The 22,258-nt window shown below is 40.3% G+C and overlaps 1 protein-coding gene across 1 annotated transcript in view; it reads right to left on the reverse strand.

Moving 5' to 3' along the window:
* The window catches only part of F5 (coagulation factor V), an 85,221-nt gene that overhangs the window by 52,758 nt on the left and 10,205 nt on the right, over positions 1-22,258 (reverse strand). The window contains exons 3-4 of the mRNA XM_049633883.1: positions 22,019-22,141; positions 727-939 (exon numbers count right to left, since the gene is read on the reverse strand). Coding sequence (XP_049489840.1) covers positions 727-939; positions 22,019-22,141 — 336 coding nt within the window. The remainder of the gene's footprint in view (positions 1-726; positions 940-22,018; positions 22,142-22,258) is intronic.

Below are 22,258 nucleotides of genomic sequence, written 5' to 3' on the forward strand. Positions count from 1 at the left end.
ATCTTTTGTCAGAGCCATGACGGTGTCTTTGATAGGCCAGGCAGTGAAAACATGTGTTTGTGCAGTGAACAAATGAATTAGGAAGGTATGTATATGCGGTATGCCTGTATGTATAGACAGACGCTGAATCAATCACATTATTTCCCACAGTGCAGTTCGCTGTGGTAGTTTGTTGTTTTAATGGAAGACGGGCTGAATCCTTTGGGGGTGTAAAATGAAAATTCACGCTTGCTCCTAAGCCCAGCTGATGAAATTTTGTTATAAAGTCAACTGAATATGTTTGAAACCTGCCACCCAAAGTGTTCAGCTTGTTTATAAGACAGGAAGCTGGTGTTTTGTGTGTTTGTAAACCAAATTACCAACCTAAACCTCAGGTACGTTAGTCTAAGTTCTTTCCAAGTACTCTCAGCAACATATAGGCTGCTGTACACTTTCAAAGAGACTTGGCCTTGAGGTAAGTGTTAGGGTCACACAGGCAGGGCATTGGAACATGCTCTCAGACAGAGGTTTACTTGGGAGAGTCTCCCAGCACTGAGATGAAGGAAGGATTAGAGGAAACACGAAGATTCCAAACCCTCAGATACCAATGTCAGGCAAACAGCTGGCGTCCCACCCCCTTCTCCCTCTGCCTGATTTACAAAAAGGTACCAAGATTCTCTCGAGCCTCATTCCATGAGAGCACTTCTTACCCTTTCAACATCTTAATCGTTGCTGATTTTTCCTTACCTTTCTTACAAATAAGCAGAGGTCCAATCAGCCCAGAGTTGAAGTCCTGTACCAAATTTTCATAGGAGTAATAGATGTGTGTGAGGCACGGAGGGTCATTGTACGTGGGCCCGCTGTCCTCACTGATATTCCACACATAGGTATATTCCTGGCCTGGAGCTATAGCATCATCCAGCTTTTCCACAGGGAATGTGTGGTCAGAGTAAGACGCACCTGGAGAAGAAAAGCGTGAAAACATCTGGACAGTTTCTGAGGACTACTTTTTCATCTTCTTCAAATATGGGGGAATGTCCGATCTCTACAGAGATGTATATACCTTTCCACAGTGGACCTTCATTAGTTGGAAAGATTCACATATACCCACTTCTGTGTTTACGCAGTTGTAAGGGTTTTGTATCCATAGTGATCTGAGGTGAATAAAAAATGCTACGAGTATATTTTTGTTAAAGTTTAAGAAGTTAATTTTACAGGGTATCTAAATGATTATTACTTAAATAAAATCAGAGAGCTGAATCACCTTTGATTGGTAAATCATCTCAGAATATGAGAATGGGTTCTATTTCTTTTTAAAAAAATTTTTTTTAATGTTTTACTTATTTTTGAGACAGAGAGAGACAGAGCATGAGCAGGGGAGGGGCAGAGAGAGAGAGGGAGACACAGAATCGGAAGCAGGCTCCAGGCTCTGAGCTGTCAGCACAGAGCCCGACGCGGGGCTCGAACTCATGGACCGTGAGATCATGACCTGAGCCGAAGTTGGACGCTTAACCGACTGAGCCACCCAGGTGCCCCAAGAGAATGAGTTCTATTTCTATTTTCTCTGTGGTGCTTGACAAGACATCTTCCATTTAACTTCCTATTAGCATGGGATGGGAGTATACCCAGAGCTGTTTCCATATTGTTTTGTGTTTCTTCTGTATTTCGTATCTTCTTCCCAACCTCTGCCACCCTCAGCCCTGTCTGATCGCTGTATCACGCTTCCACCAACTGATCAGTCTCACTTTCCCCAGAGCCTCCGAGTCCAGCTCCTCTGTGCAGTCCAGCTGCCCTTGCAAGTATGAAATGTGTCTACCTTCTGAAGTTCAGATGTCTTACTCCTGTCTTTTGTGTACCTGAAAACTGACCGCTAACATACGTACTTGGCTTATGTACGTACTTGGCTTTCCGGACTGGTGGGGGATGTAGAAATGGGTCTTCCTTATTGAAGAGAGGGAGCTAGGATTCTGAAGATGAAAACAGGGGCAAAGGCTTGGGCGGGGCGTTCAACAACAAAAGGAAGATGTGGCCAGAGATGAAGCAAAGGAGGTCAGGAAGGGGAGAGGTCAGTGTTGTAGACAGCCAAGTGCCTGAGGTGTGCCGCGTTTAATTAGGTGAAAGTTTCACTATCACTATCTGGTGCCAGAATTTCTCTTGTTCAGTGCAGCAGCTTGACAAATTTGAGGCGGAAGGGAGATCATCAGAGTGTAGACATTGGCAGACAATTAGGATCAGGAAAAAGGACTAAAACATTTTACGTGATGGGGTAGAGGGCCAGTGCAAGCTATTCTTACGGAAGTGACTGTGCTTTTTGAAAACAAAGGATTGATTTCTTCCCTTCCATTCTCTTTCCTTGTTCCTTTTCGTCTCTTTATTCCTCCTTCTCTCCCTTCCTTCCTCTCTCTTTTTCTGCCTTTTATCATCTTTATTGAAGTATAAATTGCGTACAATCAAATCCACCAATTTTAAGTAGAACATTTGCTGAATTTTGACAAATGTATATAGTTGTAGAGCTACCTCCACAATCAAGGTACAGAATAGTTCTATCTCAAGGAGGTTCCTTGTGCCATTTCCAGTCAGCACCTTCCCTTACCCTCTGGGCCCAGCAGCTACTGCTCTGCTTTCTGTCATTATAATTTTCTTTCCCATAAGGACATACAAATGGAAAAACACATTATACACCCCCTTGTGTTTGTTAGGGTTAGTATGCTAGATCTTTTTCCATCTGTTACTTTGTCCTGTCGTTGTCTTTCAAGTGGATTTCTCAAATTCAGCACATAGTAGGGTGTTTCTTTTTACCCAGTCTTACAATTTGTCTCTTAGTTGTAGTGTTCTGCCCATTTGCTTATAATGTAATTATTGATATGGTTGAGTGGAAGTCCATGATCTTGCTCTTGTTTTCTACTTATCCATCATGTCTTTATTCCTTATCTTTCTTGCTTTCTTTTGGCTTGAGTATTTTCTTATAGTTTCTTTTTATCTCCACTTATTTTATTAACTTCGCTTTGTTTTCTTAGTGGTGGCCTTCAGTTTACAAGATACAACTTTAACACCTCAGTCTACCATCAGATAATATGGTATCGTTTCACTTATAAGAAATTTGCAATAGAGGGAGGGGCCAAGATGGCGGAACAGCATGGAAGTTTTTGTGCGTCTCTCATCCATGAAATACAGCCAGATCAACAGTAAACCAGCCTGCACACCTAGAAAACGGATTTGAGGATTAACACAATCTGCACAACCTGAACCACACAACTCAGCAGGTACATGGCACGGAGAGGTGAACTGGGGGAGAGAGAAGCAGCAGAGGGTAAGGCTGTTTTTGCTTGTGGAGAGAGGATGGAGACAGGGGGAGAGTACGGGAAGGCACCCCTCCCACCCACCCCACCCCCCCCAGAAAGCAGCTGGAGAGAAAAGGAAGAGTACGCAAGGGACTGAACAAACAAAAGGGAGAAAGGAGAGTGTTTAAATTCCATTAAGACTCTACAAACAGGAGGAGCACAAAGTCTGAAACTCTGTAGCTCGATACCTGGTGGTGCTCTGGTGGGAAGGGCAAATCCCCAGGAGCAGAGAGTGAGGTCCAAGGGGTCCTCAGGCCACATGGGAGAGAGGCGGTTCCCCTGCAGGAAGGATACCTGGTAGAGGCTATGTGGCCAACCCACAGGCAAAGGACCCAGTGGACCCCAGAGAACAACCACATTCGCTGGTGCTAGAACAAGGTCGTTAAAGGTGAAGCCTGGTGCCAGATGTGTGTTGTGATTTTCCATAATCCTTGAAACGCTGCTGCTACACAATCATGTGAACTTTTTCTGTGGCGGGCGGGCACCCGGCTGGAGTATCTGGGCATCGGCAGCAACACAGTCCCATGAACATTCCTGGAGGCAGGCAGCCACCAGGCCATTGCTCAATGAGACCCTCCCCCAGAAGGTCTGGGCAGGTCAAGATCACAGTCCCACAGAAGTGAGGGGTTGGGAAACACCGCCACATCTGAGATAAAACTCAGGAGGGAGGTGCCGCCTGGCAGGCTGATGGCTTGGTCATGAACAGTATAAAAGCTGGGAGTGGACGGAAGCCCGAGACAAAGGAGGGGTGCTTGATTGCCGGCAAGGGAGAGCACAGAGTTCTGATACTAGAGACTAGGTAGCTGGGTGATGCCATTTTCACCCCTCCCACACATGCGCATACCTGCCTACGTGAGCCACAACAATCCACCCCAGAAAGCTAAGCAGCGTCATCTAGTGGAGAACAGAGTCATTACACTAAGCCCCACCCAACTGGGCCAACCGTGCTCTTGAGGACCTCTCTGCCTGCCTAGTTTACAGACTATAAAGTACTTCATAGTTTGACTTCCAGGGGAAACCGATGTAATTTCAATCATACTTCAGTCTGTTCGCTGATCCATCTATTCAATTTTTTTTCTTATTCTTGAATAAAGAGAAGATATTTATTTTTATTTTCCATATTTATTAAAAAGATTTGTCTTTAATTTTTCTACTATATTTTTTACCTTTTTGTAAATTTTTTAAATTCTATTTTATTTCTATCATTTCATTTAATTCTATTTTACTGTATTCATTTTTTTCAAAATTTCAAACGTTTTCTTCTTTTTTTCCTTTTTTTTTCTTCACCTTTTTTCTCTAATCTACCAAGCTCCTTTCAACAACCAGACCAAAATACACCTAGGATCTAGCATTCTTTATTTGATTTTTTTTTGTGTTGTTTTTAATTAAATTTGTTTTACTTTATTAATTCCTTTTCTTCCTTCAAAATGATGAAACAAAGGAATTCACACCAAAAGAAAGAACAGGAAGAAATGACAGCCAGGGACTTAATCAACACAGATACAAACAAGATGTCTGAATCAGAATTTAGAATCATGATAATAAGAGTACTAGCTGGGGTTGAAAATAAATTAGAATCCCTTTCTGCAGAGATAAGAGAAGTAAAAGCAAGTCAGGATGAAACAAAAAATACTATAACTGAGCTGCAATCTCGAACAGAGGCTACGGTGGCAAAAATGGTTGAAGCAGAGCAGTGAATCAGCGATACAGAGGACAAACTTATGGAGAACAATGAAGCAGAAAAAAAGAGGGAGACTAAGGCAAAAGAGCACAATTTAAGAATTAGAGAAATCAGTGACTCATTAAAAAGGAACAACATCAGGGGCGCCTGGGTGGCGCAGTCGGTTAAGCGTCCGACTTCAGCCAGGTCACAATCTCGCGGTCCGTGAGTTCGAGCCCCGCGACGATCTCGCGGTCCGTGAGTTCGAGCCCCGAGTCAGGCTCTGGGCTGATGGCTCGGAGCCTGGAGCCTGTTTCCGATTCTGTGTCTCCCTCTCTCTCTGCCCCTCCCTCGTTCATGCTCTGTCTCTCTCTGTCCCAAAAATAAATTAAAAAAAAAAAAAGTTGGAAAAAAAAAATTAAAAAAAAAAAAAAAAAAAAAAAAGGAACAACATCAGAATCATAGGGGTCCCAGAAGATGAAGAGAGACAAAAAGGGGTAGAAGTTTTATGTGAGCAAATCATAGTGGAAAGCTCTCCTAACTGGGGAAAGACACAGACATCAAAATCTAAGAAGCAAAGAGGACTCCCATTAGATTCAACAAAAACCGACCATCAACAAGGCACATCATAGTCAAATTCACAAAATACTTAAGCAAAGAAAGAATCATGAAAGCAGTAAGGGAATAAAAGTCCTTAACCTATAAGGGAACACAGATGAGGTTTGCAGCAGATCAATCCACAGAAACCTGGCAGGCCAGAAAGGAGTAGCAGGATATATTCAATGTGCTGAATCAGAAAAATATGCAGCCAATAATTCATTATCCAGCAAGGCTGTCATTCAAGTGAGGAGAGATAAAAAGTTTCCCAGACAAACAAAAATTTAAAAAGTTCATGACCACTAAACCAGCCCTGCAAGAAATTTTGAGGGGAAATCTCTGAAGGGAGAAAAGACAAAAAACAAAAACAAAAACAAAAACAAAAAACAAAAGCAGCAAAGACTAGAAAGGACCAGAGAATATCACCAGAACTCCAACTCTGTAGGCAACATAATGACAATACATTCATATCTCACTCTAAACGTCAAAGGACTAAATGCTCCAATAAAAAGACATAGGGTAACATAATGGATAAGAAAACAAGAACCATCTATATGCTGTTACAAGAGACCCACTTTAGACCTCAAGACACCTTCAGATTGAAAGTAGGGGGATGGAGAACCATCTATCATGCTAATGGTCACCAAAAGAAAGCCAGAGTAGTTATACTTATATCAGACAATCTAGACGTTAAAATAAAGACTGTATCAAGAGATGAAGAAGGGCATTATATCATAATCAAGGGGTCTATCCACCAACAAGACCTAACAATTGTAAACGTTTATGCTCCAAATGTGAAAGCACCCAAATATATAAATCAATTAATCACAAACTCATTGATAATAATACCATAACAGCAGGGGACTTCAACACCCCACTCACAGCAATGGACAGATCATCTAATCAGAAAATCAACAAGGAAACAATGGCTTTGAATGACACACTGGACTGGATGGACTTAACAGATACATTCAGAACATTTCATCCTAAAGCAGTGGAATACACATTCTTCTCCAGGGCACCTACAACGAACGTTCTCCAGAATAGATCACATACTGGGATACAGATCAGCCCTCAACAAGTACAAAAAGATCGAGATCATACCCTGCATATTTTCAGAGCACACCACTATGAAACTTGAAATCAGCCACAAGAAAAAATGTGGAAAGATAACAAATACTTGGAGACCAAAGACCATCCTACTAAAGAATAAATGGGATCACCAAGAAGTTAAAGAGGAAATTAAAAAGTACAAGGAAGCCAATGAAAATGATAACACCACAGCCCAAAACCTCTGGGACACAGTAAAGGTGGTCATAAGAGGAAGTATATAGCAATCCAGGCCTTTCTAAAGAAGGAAGAAAGGTCTCAGATACACAATGTAACCTTACACCTTAAAGGGCTGGAAAAAGAACAGCAAATAAAACTCAAAACCAGCAGAAGACAGGAAATAATAAAGAAGAGAGCAGAAATCAATGCTATTGAAAGAAACAAACAAACAAAAAAACCCCAGTAGAACAGATCGATGAAACTAGTAGCTGGTTCTTTGAAAAAATTAACAACATTGATAAAAAGAAAAAAAAAAAAGGAAAAGACCCAAATAAGTAAAATCAAGAACGAAAGAGGAGAGATCACAACCAACACTGCAGAAATAAAAACAATAATAACAGAATATTATGAGCAATTCTACGCCAATAAAATGGGCAATCTGGAAGAAATGAACAAATTCCTGGAAACATATATGCTACCAAAACTGAAATGGGAAGAAATACAAAATTTGAACAGACCCATAACCAGTAAAGAAATCGAATTAGTAATCAAAAGTCTCCCAAAAAACATCTGGCCAGTGCCGGATGGCTTTCCAGGGGAATTCTACCAAACATTTAAAGAAGAGGTAACACCTATTCTCTTGAAGCTGTTCCAAAAAATAGAAATGGAAGGAAAACTTCTAAACTCCTTCTATGAAGCCAGCATTACCTTGATTCCAAAACCAGACAAAGACCCCACTAAAAAGGAGAACTATAGACTAATTTCCCTGATGAACATAGATGCAATTATCCTCAACAAGATATTAGCCAACCGGATCCAAAAATACATTAAAAAAAATTGTTCACCACGACCAAGTGGGATTATACCTGGGACGCAGGACTGGTTCAATATCCGCAAAACAATCAATGTGATACATCACATCAATAAAAGAAAGGACAAGAACTACATGATCCTCTCAATAGATGCAGAGAAAGCATTTGACAAAATACAGCATCCTTCCTTGATAAAAACCCTCAAGAAAGTAGGGATAGAAGGATCATAAAAGCCATATATGAAAGACTCAACGCTAATATCATCCTCAATGGGGAAAACCTGAGAGCTTTCCCCCTAAGGTCAGGAACAAGACAGGGATGTCCACTCTCACCACTGTTATTCAACACAGTATTGGAAGTCTTAGCCTCACCAATCAGACAACACAAAGGAATAAAAGGCATCCAAGTTATCCAGGAGGAGGTCAAACTTTCACTCTTCACAGATGACACGAATACTCTATGTGGAAAACCCAAAAGATTCCACCAAAAAACTGCTAGAACTGATCCATGAATTCAACAAAGTCGCAGGATAGAAAATCACCGCACAGAAATCAGTTGCATTCCTATACACCAATAATGAAGTAACAGAAAGAGAAATCAAGGAATCGATTCCATTTACAATTGCAACACAAACCATAAAATACCTAGGAATAAATCTAAGCAAAGAGATGAAAAATCTATATGCTGAAAACTATATAAAGCTTATCAAAGAAATGGAAGAAGACACAAAAACATGGAAAAATATTCCATGCTCCTGGATAGGAAGAACAAATATTGTTAAAATGTCAATACTACCCAAAGCAATCTACATATTCAATGCAATACCTCTCAAAAGAACACCAGTATTCTTCACAGAGCTAGAACAAATAATCCAAAAATTTGTATGGAACCAGAAAATACCCCGAATAGCCAAAGCAATGTTGAAAAAGAAAACCATATGTTGGAGGCATCCCAATCCCAGACTTACAGCTGTATTACAAAGCTGTAATCATCAAGACAGTATGGTACTGGCACAAGAACAGACACTCAGATCAATGGAATAGGATAGAGAACACAGAAATGGACCCACAAATGTATGACCAACTAATCTTGGGCAAAGCAGGAAAGAATATCCAGTGCAATAAAGACAGTCTCTTCAGCAAGTGGTGCTGGGAAAACTTGACAGCAACACGCAGAAAAATTACCCTGGACCACTTTCTTATACCACACACAAAAATAAACTCAAAATGGATGAAAGACCTAAACATAAGACAGGAAGCCATCAAATCCTCGAGTAGAAAGCAGGCAAAAACCTCTTTGACCTTGGCCACAGCAACTTCCTACTCAATACATCTCTGGAGGCAAGGGAAACAAAAACAAAAATGAACTAATGAGACGTCATCAAAATAAAAAGCTTCTGCACAGCAAAGGAAACAATCAGCAAGACTAAAAGGCAACCGATAGAATGGGAGAAGATATTTGCAAATGACATATCAGATAAAGGGTTAGTATCCAAAAGCTATAAAGAACTCAACACCCAAAAAACAAATAATCCAGTGAAGAAATGGGCAAAAGACATGAATATACACTTCTCCAAAGAAGACATCCAGATGGCCAACCGACACATGAAAAAATGTTCAACATCACCCATCATCAGGGAAATACAAATCAAAACCACCATGAGATACCCCCTTACACCTGTCAGAATGGCTAATATTAACAACTCAGGCAACAACAGATGTTGCCAAGGATGTGGAGAAAGAGGAACCCTTTTGCACTGTTGGTGGGAATGCAAACTGGTGCAGCCACTCTGGAAAACAGTATGGAGGTTCCTCAAAAAATTAAAAATAGAACCACCCTACAAGCCATCAATTGCACTACTAGGTATTTATCCAAGGGATACAGGTGTGCTGTTTTCAAGGGGCACATGCACCCCAATGTGTAGAGCAGCACTATCAACAATAGCCAAAGTATGGAAAGCGCCCAAATGTCCATCGATGGATGAATGGATAAAGAAGATGTGGCATGTATGTATGTGTATATATGTGTGTGTGTGTGTGTGTGTGTGTGTGTGTGTGTATGTGTATATATATATATGTGTGTGTGTGTGTGTGTGTGTGTGTGTATATATATATATATATATATATATATATATATAAAACGGAGTATTACTTGGCAATCAAAAAGAACAAAATCTTGCCATTTGCAACTACATGGATGGAACTAGAGGGTATTATGCTAAGCGAAATTAGTCAGAGAAAGACACATATCATATGACTTCACTCATATGAGGACTTTAAGATACAAAACAGATGAACACAAGGGAAGGGAAACAAAAATAATATAAAAACAAGGAGGGGCACAAAACATAATAGATTTTTAAATATGGAAAACAAATAGGGTTACTGGAGGGGTTGTAGGAGGGGGTTGGGCTAAATGGGTAAGGGGCATTAAGGAGGAATCTACTCCTGAAATCATTGTTGCACTATATGCTAACTAACTTGGATGTAAATTAAAAAATAAATGAATTAAAAAATATAAATAAAATTAATGCTTTTGTTAAAATAAAAGTAATTTGCAATAGTATATTTTCATTTCCTCCCTCCCAGCCTCTGTGCTATTTTGTATTGTACATAAATTTTACTTCTGCATTTATAATATACCCCACAATAAATTGTTATTATTTTTGCTTTAAAGTTTAGGTAATTGATGATCTTTTCAAGAGATTCAAAATGAGGAAGAATTTTCTCTATATTTGCCCATTTCTGGAGCTTTTTATTGCTTCTTGTGGATCCAAATATCCTTTTAACATGATTTTTTTCTGATTAAAAGACTTTCTTTACCATGTTTTTCTGGTCTGCTAGTGAGAAATTATTTCTTCTTTCCGTGCCTAAGACAGTCTTTATTTTGTTTGTTTTAAAAGAGTATTTTTGCTTGGTATGGAATACTAAGTGGACAAATGGCCCTCTCCTACCCCACACCAGTACTTTAAAGATATCTCTAATTGTCTTCTGGCTTGCATTGTTTCTAATGATGTCTACTGTCATTCTTATTTTTGTTTCTGGGGTTTTGTTTTTTTCAGTGCTTGTAACATTTTCTCTCATTCTTTTTCAAAGCTAGTCAAATTTATTAGTGGGGGGTTGTATACCAACTTCAGTGACACTAATGTTAATAAGCTTGATAACCCACTACCATTGGACCAACCAACATTTTCTGTTTATCACAGGTCTTTAGCAACTTGATTGTGATGTGCTTTGGAGTGGTTTTCTTCATGCTTCTTCTTCTTGGTTTTGTCAGGCCTTTGTAAGCTTATAGTTTCATCACGTTTGGGATTTTTTTATCCACTATTTCTTTAAATATTTCTTCTGTTTCTCCCCACTCTAGGATTCCAATTACATATATGTGATGTCTCTTGATATTGTCCCATAGCTTAGTGATACTCTGTTCATTTTGTTCAGTCTTTTCTGTCTTCATGATTCATTTGGATAGTTTTTATTGCTATATATAATATTTTCTAATATTTTCTTCTACAGTGCTGTTAATCTGTGTACTTCCCATTTCGGCTCTTGTATTCGTCTGTAAAGTTTCCACTTACGTGTTTTCATACCTTCTGTCACTCTTCTCATCATGCTCTGGAGCATATGGAGAATATTTATGATAGCCTGTCTTAATGTCTTTGCCTGCAAGTTCTATTATTTCTTTTCTCTCTGGATCTGTTTCTTTTGATTAAGTATTTTTTGGTTATGGGTCGTATTTTTCCTGCTTCTTTTAATGCTCGTTAGTTTTTATTAACCTTGTGAGTTTCACATGTTGGTTGCTGGATTTTATTGCATTCCTGTAACTAATATTGAGTTTTATGCTTGTCACCTCCAGAGCAGTCTGCAGCCTAGACTAATGTTACCCAACTCCTGTGCCTTCTGATGATTCTACTCTCCCCAGTGCCCATTAATTAGGCGGTCTTTCCACTTTTGATGATGGGGACATAAACTATGTTTATGTGTGTGGTCCAGGGAGTGTTCTGGCTGTTTCTGTCTGGTGGTATTTTCCTTACCTTCAATATTTTCCTCACATGCACATGCAGATCAGTATTTAGTTGAAGACTTGACAGGATCGTTGTGTAGATTCTCAAGAACTCTTTCTTTGTGTCTATACCACCCTCTTCAGGATTCTGCCCTATAAATCACAAGTTCCAGCCACTTTGGCCTACCAAAAGTCTCCGTTTCCTTAACTCCAAGAGACTGTTGAGCTCACCATGAGACCGTTCATCTTCTCTGTGCTATGCTCTGGAAACTCACTCAAGGCAGGGAGCTTGAATACTCGTAGGGCCCACTTCATTTGTTATTCTTCTCTCATGGAGGATTCTCTTGTGTTGTCTGTTGTTCGATGTCTGAAAACTGCTGTTTCATACATTTTGTCTGCCTGTCTAGTTGGTAAACAAAAGGGTAAATCTGATAGCTCTTTTCCAAAAGCCCAAGTTTGAGATGTTAAATTTCTACATAGAATATTTTACATTGCAGCCATGTCGGCTACCCTTGTTTAACTGCCCATCATCAGGAAAATCTATTCTACTCACAAACACTCATGTGAGCTTGCAAGGCATCGGCATATTTTGGGGCTCCCCAGATGGGAGTGGGGAATAGGCACATGCATCCATCATCAGTGAGGCATTCAGGCACAGCAGCAACATGCATTACTGTACAACATAAGGTTCTGAGCATAGAAGCCATAATATAGAAGAGTTGAGTCGGCGTATCTAGATTTACTTACGTATCTCCATAGGGCAGAGCATCATCTTTATATGCATGGGAGAGAAAAGAACCAAACTTGAGATAATATTATAGTCATGATATCAGTCTTACAGATGGGAAACAAAGATGGATTTTAACGCTCTCAGAAGCTGACAGTTTAATGCTGGGGATTCAGCTGGTGGCACACAGTAAAGAAAACCAGTCACAGCTGGACCTCAAAGTCTTCACTAAAGACAGGAAACTGAATCAAGTTACTGTTCACGCAACACAAATCCAACTGCGTTCACTCATTCTGGAAACCTTTTAAGTGTTGTCTTACTCATAGGGAAAAGTCCAAGTGTGTTACTATGGTGGCTGAAGTCATTCGTGAGTTTTCCCAGTCTACCTATCCAGGGTAATCTCCTCCATACCTCTAAGCTGTGTGCATTTTGTACTCCCACAGCAACCTACTGCCTCCAAAATACATCCCAAGTTTGCACTCTTCTCTGTATCTTTACTGCCATCACCCCAGGCTAAAGCTATCGACTCCAGAATTAGCCTATTAACTGGGATTCTGGCATAAGAGTACCCTCCCAATCCATTTCCCAACCTGTATCCAGAATGATCCCTCAAAACTCCAGATCTTACTTTGCCATGTTCTTGCTTGAAATCCTGATAATAGCTTCTACTTTCACAAAATTCTTAGCATGGACCGCAAGTCCCTGTATGACCTACCCCTACTTCTCTCTCCATTCTCATCGTGTGTGACTTTCCCCCTTGCTTATTACATATCACTCTCTTGGGCTGCCTTTTAGTTCCCCAAACGAGCCTTTCCATCCTACCTCAGGGTCTTTGCAGATACTACTCCCTCTGCCTCGAGTGTTCTTTTCTTTCTTCCTTTTGACAAATGCGTGCTCATCCTTTAGATGTAAGCTTACTCCTGATCTCTAATTGTGTTACAGATTTTTTCTTTTACTTCACTCATTATAATTTATAATTAAATGTGTGTGGCATTGCATGATTAATTTCATTTTCTCCGACTAGATAACAACTAATTGTATCATGCATATTCGGTCACCGGAATGTAAGCAACTCAAAGGCAGCTGCTGGATTGTATTTGTGTTAGCACGTCTGGTGCCTTTCACAGTGCCTGGCGTGGAGAAGGTGCTCACTGAGTGTTTATGGAACTCAAGATATAAGGTCCTGTGGGCTAGAACCAAAGCTATCGAGTCTTAGCTCACAGGTGTTTTGTTAGGATTGCATGGCATTAAAACAAATTAAATGCCAACATTAACACTATGTAGATATCATATAAGAATCTGGATTGCTCTCTTCTCTTAAACAACAGCAACAACTAAAGCATGGACATTTCACGACACTGAACCAAATTCCTGTATCCAGGAATTTGCCTGACCTGATATCTGGTTACCCCCTTTAGATAGGGCAGTGGCTCTGTGATCCCCAGTCCCTAAAGGACACATTTTTTTTTCATTGAATTAGCCTCCTGACTTCTATAGGCATCTGAATTGTGACCCTCGTGCTAGTGAAAAGCTTAACATGGCATTCTGTTGTATCTTTTCTTCTCCTCAAAGATAGTTTGACGCCGATAAGCAATATTTACTCTAGGTTGAACTTTCACTCTGATGATAAAAAGGATCTGAATATTAAAATTATTAGGAGTTGAGAAATGTTAAAAGCTTGAATAATTTCCTGAGAGTAGTACTATTATTTCAGTCTAATCAAAAAGAAAAAAAAAAGAGTTTATGAGAAGTCTCTGCTAATAAACAGGAAGTATTATCTCTGGAAAGTTACAAAATAGCTTTGGTAGAAAAGAACAAACAGGTCTGATAAGGAGAGTTGCCCTCTCAGATCAAACCTTGTCTATTGACTGGAACTGGCATGGCAAGTTAGTGACTAGAACTATCGGGAATCAAGCCTGAGGGCCCTTAATCAATGCTTCATGCCTCTTGGCCTCAGAAGAAGCCAATTTATGTTTCTGGACATGATGCTTCCACTGTCCCAGCTGTTAAAACATCACAGGAAATTCCTATAGTAGAAAGTGGCATTCTTTCTATTGCCTTCATAAGCTCTCAAGAGGACAAATGTGATATTCTTTGTAGGGTGAGAGATAACTATTAAAGTTCTTCATCTCTCTCTCTCTCTCTGGATAAATGCATGCTCAACCTTCAGACATCAGCCTAAATGTCAGTTTACTCATTCCCTGATCTCTGATATATATATATATATATATATATATACACACACACATACATATACATATATATATATACATACATATATATATCATATGAAGTGTATATGATATATAAATGGAATATATATATATTTATATTTCTAAAAGTATTCATAAATACATATAATATTCATCATAATTTTTAATTAAGTATTTGTGAGATTATATAATTGATGATAAATTGTGAAAGAAAGTACATGAGTTTTGAGGCCAGAATTGAAATTTCTTGACTGTATCACTTACTGACTGGGTGACTTTGGGAGTTTCTTGACCTGCCTTTGGGCCTCACGTTTCCCATTCATAACAATATAATCCTTTCTCTAGTAATAATATTATCATCTTTGGTGGGTTATGAGAACTAAAAACTGTATGTAAAATGCCTGGCGCCTAACCAATGCTACAGCACTACACTTCATGATGTTGGCTTTTTCGTTCTCAGCCACGTTGCAATGGATACAGCCTCTTTCCTTTGTGTTTTACCTCCGATTAGCTGTATCTTAAGTGTTCACCTTAACACATGTGAGAAAGATTAGAGGTGGTGACGTATCTACTCTAAAGTGGTAAAAACTGGTAATAAGACTGGGCTGTTGATCACAATCACCAGCAAAATTAGTAAATTTCAGAGCACGGGGGAGGCTCTGTGCTAGGTTCCTGGATGCAAATATAAAGAGGTAAGACCCTGAAGTCTACCCACAGCCCAGTAGGGTACATGCTGGTGTCTCGGCTGTGGTGGGTTTCACCTCTAGATTTCTTCTAGGGCCACTTCAGTGGAGAAGCCACAGTGTTCACATTGTGCATCTGTAATTACAATCAAACAATATAAATATCTAAGAATCACCTAAAAGGCTTTAACACATACTAGATATGGCAATGAGACTGATTCTCTAATGATATCAAATTTATTTTTAAATGGTCACGGTTTTGTATCCTGCTTTATTTGAACCAACGATGATTTTTAAGTGTCTGTCTAGTGACCAAAGCAAATCATCGAGAACTTCATATTCGTGTGAAAGGAATAGGAATATGAAGTTACATGTAAGATACATTTCAAATAATTGAATGAATGGCTTTAATTAAGTTTGCTATACTACTTACAAGATGAATTATGAGCATCTTAAAATAAATAGTAAACAAAGTTGTACATGGGCATAGCTTCTCCAATTACACTGAGGACTGAGATAATGAGATAATTGGGGCATGATTTTATTGTGGTTTTTGTTCTTTTCACTTCCAAGTATTTTATTTTACCTTTAGCCTAAAATAAACCAGGCACGGTGTATCTTTGATTTCACAACCTACCTAATATGAGGTACGAAGTATAAACAGCTACTTAAAGGAAACATTTATGAAATGCATTTTTTGATGAATCTGATTTTGACTTTGTCATCAAACTAAAAGCCTAATCTCTTAACAGAAGAGGGGAGAAAGGGACAGGAAGGACTATTGTGCTAGAGCACAAAAAGTCCTTCTTCAGCTTCTTGCGAGAATAAATTCTTTACACAAGGGTAGCCCTTTGTTTTATATTTACTTAAGTTTGTTCACTGCCAGCTCAGTTCATAGTCAGCATTGCAATTTGTTTACTCTTGTCACGATGAACCAATTATTTGCCAAAGGCCCTTGGTATTTTTTTTTTTTTCAAATGTAAAATGCTGCGTACAAGCTTTGGGAAAGTGAAGGTCCGAGAAGACCTGTTTTGGTCACCCAATAGGGTGCTCATTCTTGAGATCCTCCCTTGTTACTTATTTATTTTTAGAACAGCTCTTTTCCTCTGCATTTAATAAACTTAGCAAATGCTTCAGTGTGCTTCTGAAGATTCAGAATCTTCTTTCTTTGAAAATTTTTTTCATGTTTATTTAAGAGAGAGACAGAAACAGAGCACCAGCAGGGGAGGGGCAGAGAGAGAGGGAGACACAGAAACTGAAGCAGGCTCCAGGCTCCGAGCTGTCAGCACAGAGCCCCACGCGGGGCCTGAACCCATGGACAGCAAGATCATGACCTGAGCTGAAGTCAGACACTTAACCAACTGAGCCAGCCAGGTACCCCATAGAACCTTCTTTAGAAGCTATAATTTAGGTAATGGGCAAATTAGAATGCTGACGTTCTATAAGGAACCTGGTTCCACAGCACAGGATGTGCAAGTCTCTTTTGAAGGGGAGTCCACATTTCTGAGACTTATGAGAATTGTTGTATCAGCCATTACAGTTGTTCGGGTATTTACCATATACCCAAAGAAGGATCTGTATAAGGCCAAAATACTCAGATGAAAAGGGAAAAATATCATTGCCTACATTATGTCAAGTATTGGAATGTTTTGGAAAAACCCTAAGACTAAGTTTTCATATGGAGAATTTGGCAACACTAGATGCAAACCTCTGGTGGAAAATGCCTTCCTGCCTTCCTGCCTTCCTGCCTTCCTTCCTTCCTTCCTTCCTTCCTTCCTTCCTCTCTTTCTTTTAAAAATTCTGAATCCAAAGCAGACTCCAGGCTCTGAGCTGTCCGCACAGACCCCGACACGGGGCTCAAACTCACGAGCTGTGAGATCATGACCTGAGCCAAATCGAACACCCAACCAATTGAGCCACCCAGGCGCCCCTCTTCTTTCTTCCTTTATTCAGAGTTGGCTTACCAACAGATAGCTGAATATTGTAAAAGTAATCTTGTGATCTAATACTCATAACGCAACTCACACATTTAAGTGAGGATATAAAGCAAGTAAAAGAATAATATTAAGATTCATTCTGAAACAAACTTTTAAAGTTAATTGACCAAAACAGCTACAAAAATCTTACTGAAGAACAAAATTTGCTCGATGGTGCATCATTACAAACAGTTCAGGGCATGCAGTCTACAGAGTCTCTGAAATTTTAACCTCAAATCAAAACTCTCAGTGATAGAAACTTTTTAAATGATTTAGTACAGCTAAAGATATTTTATTTCCTGCCTTAAAAATGTACTCTTATCAAGGGTGCCTGGGTGGCTTAGTCAGTTAAGAGTTCAACTCTTGGTTTCTGTTCAAGTCACGATCTCACAGTTCATGAGTTTGGGTCCCGCATCGGGCTCTGCACTGACAGTGCAGAGCCTGCTTGGGATTCTCTCTCTCTCCCTTGTTCTCTGCCCCTCCCCCACTAGTTCTTTCTTTCTCTCTCTCTCTCTCTCTACACACACACACACACACACACACTCCTTTTAAATACATGTGTAAAGGAAATGTTCTTGTGAGCATTTTTACAAATCATGGCTTGTCCGACCTGTCAAATGGGTTACTCATCCTGCCCTATGTATGACTGAGGTCTCTCTCGGGCACACCTGGGGAGGGGGGTACAACCAGAAGCGGTCGGCAATGCCAACGACAACCTGGCATTTATGTCGGGTGATGCCAGCTTATGGATGAAAGGCCAGGATGAGACTTTCACACCAAGTAGCCTCTTTCCCGGCCAGAACTCAGATGTCCAACCTAACGAAAGCACAGCCAAACATTTCGAAAAGCAACAGGGCGGGGCGCCTGGGTGGCGCAGTCGGTTAAGCGTCCGACTTCAGCCAGGTCACGATCTCGCGGTCCGTGAGTTCGAGCCCCGCGTCAGGCTCTGGGCCGATGGCTCGGAGCCTGGAGCCTGTTTCCGATTCTGTGTCTCCGTCTCTCTCTGCCCCTCCCCTGTTCATGCTCTGTCTCTGTCCCAAAAATAAATAAAAAAAAAAAACGTTGAAAAAAAAATTAAAAAAAAAAAAAAAAAAAGAAAAGCAACAGGGCTTCTGGCCAACGAAAACAGATGTTACAAAACCCGTGAGTGACAGCTCGGGATCTTTACCTGTAGGCAACACCATAGGCGACAACGTAGACTTTCGTTTAGAGTCCATTTACTTAGACTGCACGTAATTCTAACATTTGTGGGTGTTTGCAAAGTCTCACGGTGGATTGGAAGGAATGGCTTAGAGATAAGAGTTTTACTTCTCATCCTCTGTTTCAAGAGAGTCTGGGGAAGGACAACATATACCCAAAGTGATTTCAAAAAGTATTTATGGGACTCCTGGGTGGCTCAGTCAGTTAGATATCTGACTTTGGCTCAGGTCATGATCTCACAGTTCGTGAGTTCAAGCCCCGCGTCAGGCTCTTGGGCTGACGGCTCAGAGCCTGGAGCCGGCTTCGGATTCTGTGTCTCCCTCTCTCTCTCTCTGCCCCTCCCCCCCTCAAAAATAAATAAACATTAAAAAAAAATTTTAAAGGATCTTAGACACGTAAAGAAATAAACCCCAAACCATCTGGAAAATGTAATGATTCAAAATGACTTCTCTGTGCTCTGGATAACTGAGGTTTTCTGTGCAATTTTAGTTCATTTTGACATCTAAAATCTATGAGTTTCATTTCATTCAAGTGCAGATAAAATGATTAGCACTATTCAAGGCCAAGGCCTTCCTTCATCTAAGCTTCTGGAAACAAACTGTAACACCTGCACTGTGAAAAGCCATGACATAACCACACCAACAATGGCTGACCTTGTGTGTCAAACACGTGCCAAGAACTTTACATATATTATAACTAATCCCCGAAATAACCTTCATTGGGAGGAACTGCTATGCTCATCTCACAGATATAAAACTAAGGGTTAGGGGTAAAGGAAATTGCCCAAATTTAAATATTTTTTAATGTCTATTTATTTTGGGGAGAGAGGGAGAGAGAGAGAGCACAGTGGAGGTGCATAGAGACAGCGAGACAGAGAATCCAAAGCAGGCTCCATGGTGTCAGCACAAAGCCCAGTGTGGGGCTCAAACCCATGAACCATGAGATCATGACCTGAGCCAAAGTTGGACACTCAACCGACTGAGCCAGCCAGGCACCCAGAAATTGCCCACATTTAAAACCAGGTCATCCTGGTTCTAAAGCCAGCATTCTTTCCATGGCTATCTTTTCCTTCTGGCTAATGAGAGTAGGTCTCCACATCCTTGGTGGGGCTCAAGGATTAATTCCCAGAGAAGTAGGATTAGTGTCAAGGTGGTGTCATTCCCTGGTTAGATGAGGCGGCCATAGGGGCAAGGATTGAGTCCTCTCTCAAGCCATCTCTCCAGTACCTACTTCTGCGAGAAAGGAATCTGGATTCTCATGTAGCTGACTCAGTATGTAGTTAGTTGATTTCCATACTCCCCAAATTACTTCAAACCATAGAGGAAGGCTCTGGGCCAGAGTGAGTGTCAGGCAAGAGGATATTTTATTTTAACACGGAGGGTACACTAAAACGAACAGGCTTGTCTTTTGCCATGCAGGGCACTCAACCTACTTACTAGATTTGCATCTCACTTCCAAAATAAAAATTCCACAGTTCCCACCAATCTGTATTTGCCTTTCTCAGATTTGGGAGACTCGTGGCAGTAATCGGGTGGCCAGTGGAAGGGGTGGGAACATCTTAAATCGTTGCTCATAAAGGACTGGCTGTGGCGGAGCGTGGGAACAAATAAACAGTAAAGAAACGGGGGCAAGGGGGCAAGGTTTGCTCCCTGTGCAAACAGCCCGGCTGGAGTACAAAGTCCACAAACCTTATCTCCTCCCCTATTTGAAATGGAACCTGGATGTGACATTTTGGGGGTTTTCCCCTCTGACATTACATTGCTGAATTCTTGATGTAGTCATCTGGAAGCCTCATAGGTCGGTTAAATGGTTGTTTGCTACGCTGCCATATGATTTTAAGAACACAAAAGAGACTCCTGTGCATGCTACCTCACTCAGAGTCTTGCCAAATTGGCTCTTTAAGATGCCTGAAATTTCACAGTTAATCCTTCATTGTTTTTCCTTAATCCAAAGATCAAGCACTAATGCAAATAGTCCTGGGAAGGGTAGTTCATTGACCTATTATCAGTCATATATACCTTAGTTGGAATGAGTTTGACGAATCAATTCACGCATGAAATAATAAATGTAAAAGTCACTTTGTAAGCCATAAATTGTCAGATAAATATGGAGTTATTTGAACATATTTTAAAACTTTTTTCACTGAGATATAACATAACTGGAATCCATGTTGATTGAAGACTCAATGTTACCATCATGTCTAATGTTTATCAAGTGTTTACTATATGCTAGACATTGTTCAAGGCTTTCATGACGCCAAACCGATATGGGGCAGGTATGATTCTTATTCTCATTTTACAGATGAGAAAGATGAGGCAGAGAAATGCTAAGCAACTTTTCAAAAGTCACACAGCTAGTAAGTGTCTGAGCCAGGATTTGTACCAGGCAGTCTACTTCTAGAACCTGCGCTACAACCCACTTTCCACCTCAGTTGCTCTCTTCAAAGGTATGATGGCTGGAACACAGGGGAGGAAGAAGATTTGTGAATCACGAAGGGCCTGAAGTTATTTAAAACTGTTATTATACCAATATCTATTACAACATAGATACAATTTTCTTGTATCGGTGCTTATACCAGTATTGTGGTCTGAACGTCAGCATAACGGAAATAACTAGAATGATGTCAACAATAGGTGCTTACTATCGTGTGTCTGATGTAGTCACTTTTATCACCTTCGTCCTCGTGATCTTTGCCCTCGTTGTCTTTATCATCACTGTCGTTTATTGAGGGCTTCCCATGTTCCAGGAACCATGTTCACTACCTAAACGATCTCACTTAATCCTCAAAGCAACCTTACGGCGTTGGTATAACCATTCCCATTTTATAGATGATAAAACTGAGGTTCAGAGACGTTAAGGCCATAGAGTCAAAAGCGATACAGCTGGAATGGGAACCTAAGTCTGCCTTCTACGCGTATGTTCTTAACCACGTCACTACGTCCAAAATTTGAATCATACTTCTACAAGCACCACCACAAAATACCACGTATTAAGTGTGCTTTTTGTGTTAGCTTGGCCCTCTGTCAGGCTAGTCCTATCTCATGATTTCAAACGATAGTTCATGGGTTAAATCCAGCCAGCTGCCTGTTTCTGTATTAAAGTTTTATTGGGACCCAGACATACTCCTTCGCTTACACGTTGTCTGTGACTGCTTTTGCGCAAAAAGGTATTGTTGAGTAGTTACAAGAGAGATCCGAAAGCCAACGGTATTTGCCATCTGGCTCATCGCAGAAAAGTCTGTGGACCTCCCTGCCTTAAACCATTTTGCAGGGTGCATGTATTACTATTCTCGTTTTACAGATGAACATACTGGAATTCAGGAAGATTAGGTAGCTTGTCCATCCAACTATAAGGGCAAGAACCTAGTGAGAACCTGAGGTCCAGATGACCCCAGAACTTGTTCATTTTCCTCTTTGAAACTTACAAAGGCAACAACTTTTGTAATTACCAGTTGAAGGAAAGATTTCTCTAACATGTGGTTACCAGTCTGCTTTTCAATGTTTGACACGGCTGTTGGAGTTGTACATTTTCCGCTGACAGGGGGATATTAAATTCCTCTTACCTTCTGAGAATTTACTGTATTTAATTCCTTGAGGGTGGATGCTCAAGGGCTTGTCTGCCTTATTCTTGAAGTGAACTTTCATGATATCTCCAACTTCCGCATACAAAGTTGGCCCAAGAAGTCCTATGGAAACAAGGATTTATAATGGGTCTGTGTTCAGGACTACCAAAGCCAGAGCTGCTAAGCATGAACCCCATGAGTAATGGCGGTCGTTCCTCCTGGTCCTGAGGCTGACCAGCT

This window comes from Panthera uncia, chromosome F1 (genome assembly GCF_023721935.1).
Source record: "Panthera uncia isolate 11264 chromosome F1, Puncia_PCG_1.0, whole genome shotgun sequence".
NCBI lineage: Eukaryota > Metazoa > Chordata > Mammalia > Carnivora > Felidae > Panthera > Panthera uncia.